We start from the raw sequence: 11,793 nt of genomic DNA, 5'->3' as shown, positions 1-11,793 counted from the left end.
TTAAGTTCTGGTAATTTTATTGTCAAATTCTGTACAAGAAATTGATGTTCAATGTTTGCATACACATTTTGATTCAGTCGTTTGCTAAGAAAATATTTATTACGATTGGAAGTTTAACATAGTAAATCAAACACTTAACATTCACTGAACTTCAAACATAGATATAAAATACCTTACAAAAATTTTCTTGTATGGAATTACACAAAGCAAATGCACAGGGTTTGTCTGTTTCGACACTGAATTCATCCCAAGCCAATACCAAAAAGATAACTCCTAAAAGATCACAAAAAAGGCAGGATAACTGCATTTTGTCATTGCACTGCTATGTAATAAGCCCTTTCTACAAACATTTATTGTTAAAAAAAATTAAAACCATATGCCATCTAACAGAACTATTGGGTTAACAGCTGATTTTTTACTGACTTTACACCATGAAAATCTATTAACAGAGGTAACTTAGTCACTTAGTTTAAAATATGGAGAGCAGAAATAGAAAAAAATTAACCTTTAGTAGTCTTTAATATAAAATGCACTACATTTTTCAAAATAAGGATATTATGACACACTAGTGCCAATTTATGCTGACAAAAGCTGATATCAGCTCCTTTCTAACTAAAAATTTGTTTCACAAAACCTTTATATATTACATGAATATTCAAGTAAACTATTTAAAAATATTAAAAAGCACAAAAACTGATTTATACAGTGTTTCAGAGAGACAGTTAATTTGGGAATGCTGTCATGTTCAACTAGATATATTTATAGATATATATTTTTTCTTATCTTTAAGACCATCACAATGATACTACATGATAATGGCAAAGAATCCTTGTCATTAACATTTGATATTTTTCAACGTATAACTTCAAAAAAATAAAGTAAGGATTTAACACATTGCTGTGTATTTGTTCATCGCTTTCTACATACTGTGTGATACCGAATCACACTACTGGCTTCCCTTTGTAAAGTGCCAAGTAACAGCCAAATTACATCAAATTTAACTGGAGATGATGGTGCTCAGTCGTCTTGCAAAAAATCACAACTGAACTTCAACAATCAAAAAATAAAAGTGTCAAATCAGAACCCTGAAAGACAAACATTTTCCTTGCAGGCTGCGTTCTTTATATCCACCAGCTGCAAGGAAATAAAAATGTTATATTAACAATTCAAACACTGGACACCTTCTCTGGTTGAAAGTGAGCTGATCACTAGTTTTGGTCAAGTGGCTTTAGGGAAACTTTCAGAGCAAAATAACCCAGTAACAGGTAATTGAAAAGGAAAATGCCAATCATGCACAGCTATTTTACTGCACGAACTGAGTAACACATGCAAGACAAAGAAAAGGTCAGAACATACCAAAGTAGAAATGACGTTAAGACATTAGTAAAATTTTCACAGTGTTTCATACAGCCTTTACTTTAACACGCGTGTATCACTTACCACCACTATTGCTCAGACACTGTAAAACACCTCTTGGCCATGCAGATCAGTTTGAGAAGAAAACAGCAAATTACGCTTCTTAGGCGTTTTTAGACAGCAAGTACAACTTATAATTTTATTTTCATATTCTGTTTTATCAAACAGGTGTTTTCAAGATATTATTATTCTAAGTACTGGGCTTTAAAATTCCCTCCAATTTTGTTGGATCCTGAGCACAAAACACCCCCACCCCCCCAAAAAAAAGGCCAAATATACAAAGCTAAGCTTTGTTTGAACAGCCCAGTTATTAAAAAATCAAAAGGTAGAGGGAAATTGTCATCAACACTCTTAAATTTCTTCCTTCCTAACCTTGAGAAGGCTCTAACCTTGTGATGGTTCAATTTCAATCATTTTTTCATATACGTCTTTGCCTCCTGGAAACATTACTCCACTTGTGTGATTTATGAAAGAGTAGAACTAGGCTCAAGAACACCACTGACTTTCTTTTCCTCTATCCAAAGAACAAAATGCAATTTTTCCCCCACTTGGCAAATTCTATTTGACACCACATCACCACCATTCAATATTAACTCATACAAGAGACTTACTCCACTGTTAAACACTGCAGGGGAAAAATGTCCAGAGGATAAAGAGGAGGCTCTTTATCAGATATAATTGCTTGCTCATAAGGAGAGAATCCAGCTTCCCCTTAGCTATTCTTTCATAAATTAATAATTTGTTAAAATCATAGTCACAAGATTTTTAACTATTACACAAAATTCAAGTTTAAAAAAAAAAACAACAATAAATTAGTTACAGCCTTGTAAACAATTGTTCATTTATGTAACATACGTGGGGAGAAAAGTTCTATATAATAAATCAGACAGTACAAGGCACACATTACACTCAAGAATCGAAAGTGATAAAACCAGCAGATGCCTTCATCTTCTTTGTTTGCTGGTGTAATTGTGCTATAGACACTGTAAAAATATGTATATTTTTGTTTACATTACAGTCATTTGAAAACATTTCATGACTGTGCTTTTTCCGGTAAAATACTTGTGCTACTTTACAGTACAGTATGATTTGAAGCTCTTGGAATCAATTCTCTCAAATGTTCTCTACAAAGCTGCCGGGGAAAAGGCCAGTTTTTCCATTCCGTTGCAGAGTGCCTTTGAACCAGCCATCCTCGCGTTTTTTATGTACAAATACAATGTCACCTTCTTTAAGTTCAAGTTCTGCTTCACTCTGAGGAGGGTAGGATACCACAACTCTGTACCTGTTTGATAGGGAGAAAAAACCCAAAAACAACAGTAAAAAACCTTGGTAGTTCTGTTTTGTTTTTTTTTAAACGAATGCTTTCAAAATATCCCTATGTGTGTTCAAGCTTATCAAGAAACTGTCTAGAACTGTTAAATATATCTTAAACATAAAATAATAATAATGTAATGAATCTAAGTTAAAAGTATGCATCTCCTATCAGGATTTTTTTGTAACTACGACTCCTGTAAAACTAAACAAAAAAGGCAAGTAACGGGAGAAAACCATAAGCATTTTTTTGAAGATAAGCTTGAGACTCTTCCAGCAAGAACAATTCAACTATAATCAAAGCATTCAGAACAGAAATTGAACATAATTTTATAACTATATGTTTAACATGATGTTATCCCAGGGAGTGCTCTTAAGGAAGCGTGCAAAGAACAGAAAGAAGCAACAAATAAAATCTACTAATTTGCTTTTGGTTTTAATTATTTTTGTTTATCTTGGAGCTTTTCAGGAAGAGAATGCGTGTCGTCTTGAATAAACAGCTGCACAATTTGTGTACTACTTCATTAAAAATAAACATTTTTAGAAGCGTTCAGCCCAACGATTTCCTTTAGCACTCAGCTGATAACAATGTATTTTTCCAGTTTTTCCACAGTAAAAATCACTTTTCAAATACGACGTACATTACACATTTAGTACAGGCTTCTAATACTCTTCTATATTTAGGCTCTTCTGTGATGACTTGAGTTCACATAACCCTAAAATTTACATGTTATAGCTCTATAGACAATTATCATAGCTGAGTTTCTAGCTACATAATCAGTAATGGCTACATGCTGAAGCTGAATACAATCAATGGGTAACAGCAGAATTCAAAAGCTTCTAAGGTTAGAGGGCCGTCAGTGCAGTGCTATGAGATGTGTTGGACAAAATCTAGTTTCTGATTAAAATCAGAACACTACGCTCATTAAGGTTCTTGCTTCTGTTGTTTAAGAGAAAAACAACAAATTTAAAATCGGTTGAAGACAAAATACTGACTATAGCTCAATACACCCCTAATAACACCAGTTAATTCTGTGATACTGAAACACAGAAAGATTAAAGTACTGCATGCTTCTTAAGGACATAGTGTAACAGAAATGAAGTCTGTCTGCATCTCTAAAAGTGTTCAGAAAAGGGTAGCAGCAATGTGTAAATAGTTAAAGTATCTTGGGAGATCTATGTATACCAAATCATACTGGGATATAACCAGTTCTCTAATCAGGACTCAATGAAGATATGAAGGAGAGTGGATGCCAACAGCCAGACAACTTAGCTCACTGGAGAAGACTAAGTATAGTTATGGGAAGCAAACTTCTGGTTTGCTACAAAGAAGATAGAAGGGAATGCCACCATCTTCCCTTCCTTTTAAGAAATGCCTACAGGTATGGAAGTATATATTTGCAAATCCATGCCACAAAAAACCTGTGTACTCTCAAATCTGTTAATCCATTTATTCTGTATGAATGCAAACAAGCTCTTTAGTGGTTTGAGTTTTACTTCAAATTTCTACAGAACACACATTAAATATACTGTAAGAGAACTTGGCAATTTTACTGAATGGAAAAACAGTGGGATTACAATGAAGAATGCGTTCCCATATTTTAAACGAAGGCAAGACTCTGGGGAAAACTCAGAATCAGAGAAATATTTTCAAGTGCTTTTCAGAGTTGATTCAGGCACTTTTGCTTCTTATTCATGCAGAACATAACTCCTAAATCCTCTTGTCAACTTTGAAAACAGAACTTGAACACTAATAATTATTCTCCAAAGTCAGAATAGAGTACTGTTGTGGTTTTTTCCCAGACAGGCTGTAGCTTCTGATTGGAATTGTGATATGTAAGAGCAGAACAGTATTAGCAGGAGATTTCTCTGCTCTCTAGCTCTTTTTGAGGTTTCTTTCATTAATATTTTCCACCCCTTCCCCAAAATTTTAACTGAAGATATGGTGAGTTTTCTACACATCCCTCCCGAGAACTAATAACACTGATTCATGTTCACAATTTTCTCTGAAAACAGAGTACAGCGTAAGCCACAAGTATACAGTTCTATTAAGCAACACAAGTAATGCAGCCTAGGGAAACAGAAAAAGAGACAAGAGCACATCAACAAGAAAAGTATTAAACCTGCCCTGAAAAGCACAAAGAGAATCCCTATGAAATTCTGTTTACAGACACTGACATAAAATATAGTAACTCTGTGTAAGTGGCAGAGAGAACGAATTTGTGGTAGTACTTCTCTGGTAGTGATTATCACTTCCCTAAATATGAAGAATACAGTTATATTAAAAGGATTTTCTCCATATATGTTATTATTAGATTAACAGAAGTACACAGCATTATTCTCAACAAGTAGTTCCAAGAAATGAGTCTCCATCATGGAAGACTGTGAAGATGCAGATAGCTTTATACAAATACTCAATTGCCATATCATAATTAATTTGATATTATTGTTGTATTCAAAGCATAAGAACATGCTACTGTGCCAAACTGAATCATGATTCTGAGAAAATAATTATTTTTCAAGAAAAATCTTTTCTTATTTTCCATCTACAAGTAATCTACTTCAGAAATTCAGTACACGATAGAAGTATCCTCAATGAAAACTGCATAGAAACAGTAATAAACTTTTAAATAATGTTAAAAGTATGACAGAAGTCAAATAAAAGAAAGTGATGTATATACTGTCTGGCTCTGAATACACAGATGTAGCTTAAGATCAGTGAGACTCGAAGTACACTGCTATGTCCACATATCATGAGTTAGTAGCACTAGAACAAACTACACATCAGCAGGATTCAGTTTAGAACAATTAAACTGCAACCCTACTGTTTTTTTCCCCCCTGTGTTTAGCTACCATGAAAAAAAAAAAAAAAAAAAAAATCCTTCAACAGTCTTCATCCTGCTTGTCTATTTTCAGGGGTAATAATAAGAAACAGTAGTTAGAAAACTGCCTCTTCCTTCTCAGTTCCTGCAACCTACCAAGGCCTTGAAATCTGAACATATTGTGTGGACACTAAAGGAAGGTGATTGAACTTTAAAGTAACTGCCTGGCTGCTTCAGGGACGAAACAACTGTGCGCTTTTTAGTCTCACTTGTCAAGATGTAGAGGTTATCCTAACAATTCCTATACGGAGTGCATAGTAACAAGGAAATCATGTAGGAAAAGCACCTCTGCAACAGTTTAAGAAGTTACACAGAGATAAATTACCTATTCAGCATCAATTTGGGTTGGTAGTTAAATACTGCTAATAATTCTGGAGGTCTAACTTGATAATCCTATGCACAAAACTGTAACGTTAATGTTTTGCAAAAGAGACCTACTTCAGTTTTCATTCCAAGGCTAGATCACTGTATTTTACTATCTATTTACACCAAAACTTTAAAGTAACTGAAAGCAAACAAATATAAACATTAGAGTGCTAGCAGTTCTTATAGAGAACAGCACAGAGTGCAATTTTTTATTGATTTTCCTAAGTTTTGGGGCTGAGGATAACTCACCTTTCACAGACAAGAGGCCTGGACTCATTCAAGACTGGACCCAGGGATGAGCAAGGCAGCCGTGGTGGTGGTGCTATTGGAACAGCAGAATCCAGGGAACTTGTTTTCCGCTGCAACATCTCCTGTGTCGGCCCAGAGATCTCGCAGTCAGTCGGACAGGTTCCAGCTCTGCTATGACCTCCTGCTGATGGAAGCTCTGGCCCAACTGCACCTTGCAGAACTAACTCTGTGGCTCCTTGCTCGACTTCCAGAGTTGGAGACGATGGAGGTGACAACCGTGGCTTGCGTTTAGTGGATGCTCCAGAAAGCAGTTTCAGCAAACCCTTTTTTTCTTTCTGTAAGCAAAGGGCAGTGCCTCATTTCAGAACAAAGGTTTTCTACAAAGAGCTAAGCACTTCCCTCTTACAGATGCCACCTTGTCCAGAGGAGACTTAGTAATGAAGAAATGCTTGATATTGTAGAAATCATTACAAGAGACAATTATGAAATTCATAAAAGAGAATTACTAAAACTCTGAAGAGAAGGACAGAAACTCATTCAGATCATAAACCAGCTAAGCGCTTTTGCTTAGTTAAGGTAAGTTAATGCTAACCTTAAAAGCCAATGTCAGTGGACCAAAAAATTGTCTACAAAAAGGAGGAAGTCATTAGAGACCCACAAAGGGGAATCCAGGAAGTAAAATAGCTAACTCTCTATTCCTTCCTGGAAACTTCCATGTTAGCTCAGACCAAGCAGAGAGAAAAGTCTGCCCTGGAGGCTGCTGCTTCAGTAAGTGTCTTTTATTCATTTTCCTTCAGTAAGGGAAGGCCTTCATGATTTAGCAAAAATTTGACACACGGGGAACGTACTGTGTTTTGCTGCTCTGCTAGAAGAATTCTAAACATTCTTTTCACTTGTCCAGACAGGAATCCCTGAAGTCTAGGACTCACCCTGAAGAGAATTATTTAAGCTGCTTTTGTGTTTCTTGTGTGTTGTTGTTTTTTTCTTTAAGGGGTGTGGCAGCTATCGTCTCACCAACTCTTTGACTAAATGAATTTAGTGCTTATGAGAAGTGCCAGATTTTAAGCCTCGAAGACAAAAATAAGCTATAAACTAACCACAGAAAGAGTAAAGCTAAGAAATGTGAGACTTTTATTACAGCTTAGGATGCAGTGAAATTGGTGAACTGTGAATGAAAAATCCTCTGTCTTTTTTCCAAGTCTCCAATAACTTCAAGCTATTTCAGCAAAGATCTGCTGTGTACGAAATGGAAAAGAAAAAGAGAAACTCAAAGGAATTGGCAAAGTCCAAATACATTAGCATCTCTCACCTTGAACTCTAAATCTATTCTTTAAAAGCCCTTCCTACAGGCACCTTGGTCTATTTTCAGAGGTTACAGCTGAAAGTCGTTTAAAAAAAGTTCTACCTTTAACAATAACCAACAAAAATAATTAAAAAGTGGGTGAGATTACTGTTACAGCCTATAATCATTAAAAACCTCATAAACTTTATTAAGAAGAGTATGTGGGTGAAAAGTAGCAAGGTAATGCCTAAAAACTTTGAGATCTAAAGGAAGTTGTGAAAGAAAAAGCTGTGTGTGTGGGGGAAGGGTTTCAAATACTCCACAACTGTAAAACAAAAACGGTCAGAAATTTGTTGGAATGTTTCTGCCAACAACGTAACATAGTGACACTGTTGGACGGTAAAAATGAATGTGGACACAAAGTACTTCAAATGGGAAGTCCTTATTCTTGAATGGCCATGGCTTGCCCACAGCTGTAGTCATAAAATGGCTGCCTGAGTTTCAGGCTAAGCCTTGTAAACCTTACAGAGCTGCTACTCAGCAAAGGTAAGAAAAAAGTACAGATCTCTAAGAAGTGTGCATGAAGAAAATTGGAGCATCCAAGGGAGTGATTTGATTCTCTACGCACCTTGACATCCTTGTCTGTTTTACTGACAGCAGCACTTCCACCAGCTGCTAGAGAGCTCTCTGGAGCCACAGGAGCTATGGGGTGAGTGTTCACAGTTCTCCCATTTGTATCTCCCTCCAAAGATGAAGCAGCAATGTTGGGAGAATTCAAAGAAGCTGCTGCACATGCCAGTGGGATGGCTGAACGGTTCACATTCACAGCTGTGACATAAGCAGCAGTATTTGGAAGCTGGGACTGGAGCTGCTGGGAGGCAACAGGATGGTGGGGAATAATCACAGCTGCAGGAATAAGGCATGTTTGACTTTGTGCTTGTATGGGTGTGACTGCTGCTGTAGGCCGGTCTTGATTGTGTACAGCAACTAGAACAAAAGGATAATATGAGAGAATTAACTTTGCACAAGGCATGCAAAATATGAGGCACTGTCACTGTCTTGCAACTAGTTGATTTTGAAGAAGTTTTCTTCCTACTGTATCACTTCCATTTATATTACCATAACAACATCTTACACAGCATCAAATCTATCTCAGTCTAGTAACAGAGGAGCATATGTGTAGTAATGTACTTGAACCAATATGCAACAGGAAGACTAACAGCACTGCAGGTATTGTGGAGATGTCCAAGCCACTAAGCAAAGTACTTCACATGCAAAGAGTGATGCAAAGCTTTCATTTTAGTTCACAAGAGCTAGATAAATACTGCCTGGAATTTGTTTGTTCCTTATTATATAGTTTCCAGTGCACATAAAACAATGCAGAAAGAAATACTCCTTTACAGAAGCTGCTAAAAATATAATTGGACTGTTTTCCCTAAACAAAATCCACAACAGACTTAGTGGGCCTTTCAAACAGTAAGTACAGCAGCAATTACTGCTATGAGTGGATTTCTGAAAACATATGCTATTGTCTCTTGGGATGTTTAAATATAGAAATAGATTTCCTCATATCCCTGGTGAAATAAAAGGAACATTTACACTGGAAGTCAGAGAGCGGCATAGCAATGAATATATCCACCCAGGCTGCAGCCCAGCTGCAAAGCACAGATCTCTACATGAATTTATCTTTTCCAAGAAGCAACACTGCTGTTACAGTAATACTGTCAACAATATATGCTCTAGCTCACTTAAACAGGTTGGGTATCTCTGTACCACTGGTATGGTGCATGCACTTCTCAAATACATCGATTAATTTTGATTTTTCAGATACAATTTAGAGTTCCAGGCTTGTTACAGAAGTAATATCCTGAAATCAAGCCTCTAGTGCTTTCCTCTCCTCAGTCTCCCCTCTACAAATTCCCCTGGTAGACTGTACCAACAGTGTATTTAGAGAAGACTGACACAGTTCATAAGTTTGATATAACAATACTACAGTAAGCATTATATCCAATTACAGTCTCGGAGATAAGAAACACAAGCTCTTAATTAAAAAGAAAGCAGTACTAAATGCTACATATACTTTTTGACACGTGATGTCTCCCACCATATCAGATCTTTCTAAGTATCACAAACATTTGAAAAAAGATGACAAGAATGCAAGCTAGCCAAAAACCAAAAGCAGCAAGCTTTTTATTAAAAAAAAAAAAAAAGCACGGAACAAAAAACCAACAAAAAATCCAACAATTATTAACTGCCTTTTGTTCACGAGATAAAGCCAGTTTTCTTGCAAGTACCTGCTCTTTTTCAAGTTATGTCTATGCTTGCATGCAATCAATGGAGTGCAAGTACGGGATTGCTTTCTGGCTTTGTTTTCTGAACTGTAACTGCAGGTAGGAACCTTAAGTCCCTTTATTTCCATACAGTTCATCCTTAATGGAAGGGGTATAATATATATTTCCTTCCCAGTTCAGTTCAGTTAAGGAACACAAACTCCTCAGATACCAGTTGTCTTTGCTGGCACTAAGATAATTTGAAGAATGATCCTCAAAGTCCTAAGTTAAACAGAAACTGAAAAAGAGCCCTACAAATTGCAGCATTAGCCTGTGAAGCCTCATCAAGAGAGTAATACTCAGAAAGCAAAATCTCAAGATGATCACATTTTAGATACTGACTACACAGTTCTCTTTAACATTTGAATATAAAGCAGCCATTATTGCTTCTAGTTTAAGAGGCACTTACAAGGAACAGATCTACAGATGTGACTGAACAGTTACTTTTACACCACAATCCAATGTTAAGCTCCCAGTGAAGAGAGTCCTGCTGCTCTGAATTTACCATTTGGGACCTGAGAAGTTGGTGGGCAGCATGCTGTCATGTTTTCCAGCTAAGTAAACAACAAGAGCTTATTCATCCTGGCAAAATAATAGAGGTGCAGAGACAGAAAAGCCTTTGGAACCCACAGGTGCTTTCTCCTTTGCACAGTCACTTGCAAGCTTCTAGACAGCTCAAAAGGATTTAAAGTAGGAACCACCTGTGCCTGAGAGGCAAGAAAGTACACATGTTTTGCTTAGTTTCTCTTACCACCTGCCAATAGCACCTGGTGTTATTCTCTCTTTTTTTAAAATCTAAAAGTAAATAATGAAGTTCTAACAAAGGATTATTGCATCTGTTTCAGCCTAAGATCAGACTGTAGGAAGACAGGCCAATTAAGGAAACACGGTATCTAAAGACATATACACGGATCCTGCCTTCAAAACCAGACCCAGTGCTGATATCTGAGCTAATGTAAAATGTTTGGGAAGGTGCACAACTCTGAAGGAAGGACAGGCTCCACAAGTCCATGGATATTGAGAGAATAAGGAGCAATCATCCTTAAACTAATAACAGATAATACCATTTGCAATTCCTTTTCTAAAAGGTAAAAAAAAAAAAAAAAAAGAAAAAAAAAGAATGAATTCTAGAAATCTTCAAAGATAAGAGATAATTTAAAAGTAACTGCTGATGTACAGTAATCTGAAGTTATGCAATTATCTGTATGCTGTTAACATGAAAAAACAAGCTAGCACTTTTCCTCCTGTTGTTTTTTATTACCATCTGAATTCTGCTTGAGCTGGGGAGATCACTGAATGCTCCCATTCTAGGTACTGTTGGAATAAAAAAGTAAATCCAACACTAAAGCACCCATATATAAGTTTCCTACAGGAGCAGTATGTATGTGCATGCAATTGATTGGAGGGGAATAATAAAAGATTCAGCAATTCAGAGAGTTACACTGGAATTCTATAATAGTATTCAGCTCTAGAAGACCACTTAAAAAACGCTTAAGAAACCCAATGTATTTGTACATATCCTGTCTCATTTCACCTGCTCAGACAGACCACACAGTTTTTCTACCACGAAGATACTACTGCACATACAAAGATATTTTGTTCAATTATTTTCTTTTACCTGTTCTAACTGCGTTGCGAGCCTGGTTGACTGTCATTTGTCCTGTCACGTGCATAAGAACCTTGGTTTGTGGGCTAGTTTGGATATGTGCTGCAGAAACCACAGCTGTGGGTACAGTGCTAGAGTTCACTGCCACGCCATTCCCCTGGAGCTTTTGAGATGTCCCACTAGCAGTGGAAGGGCTGACCACAGTTACCACTCGTCCTGTTTGACCAGCAGTAGACATGGGAACTTTCGTTTGCGATGCACTTGTCACTGTCCTGTCAAAATTTAACAACAAAATGCTGAAACACAATGCATACTGACACTCATCTTCCAGTACCTAGCTTTAGACTTAAA

At 36.6% G+C, this 11,793-nt stretch overlaps 1 protein-coding gene across 2 annotated transcripts in view; it reads right to left on the bottom strand.

Annotated features, from left to right (window-relative positions):
- The window catches only part of SH3RF1 (SH3 domain containing ring finger 1), a 66,608-nt gene continuing 54,815 nt past the window's right edge, over nt 1-11,793 (bottom strand). For both annotated transcript variants that reach the window (XM_015861026.2, XM_015861027.1), the window contains exons 9-12: nt 11,455-11,714; nt 8,135-8,493; nt 6,225-6,559; nt 1-2,698 (exon numbers count right to left, since the gene is read on the bottom strand). In XM_015861026.2, the coding sequence (XP_015716512.1) occupies nt 2,530-2,698; nt 6,225-6,559; nt 8,135-8,493; nt 11,455-11,714 (1,123 nt within the window). In that variant the 3' untranslated portion in view covers nt 1-2,529. The remainder of the gene's footprint in view (nt 2,699-6,224; nt 6,560-8,134; nt 8,494-11,454; nt 11,715-11,793) is intronic.

The sequence above is a fragment of the Coturnix japonica genome, chromosome 4 (genome assembly GCF_001577835.2).
Source record: "Coturnix japonica isolate 7356 chromosome 4, Coturnix japonica 2.1, whole genome shotgun sequence".
In the NCBI taxonomy this organism is placed as follows: Eukaryota; Metazoa; Chordata; class Aves; order Galliformes; family Phasianidae; genus Coturnix; species Coturnix japonica.
This window is presented reverse-complemented; position numbering and strand designations above follow the sequence as displayed.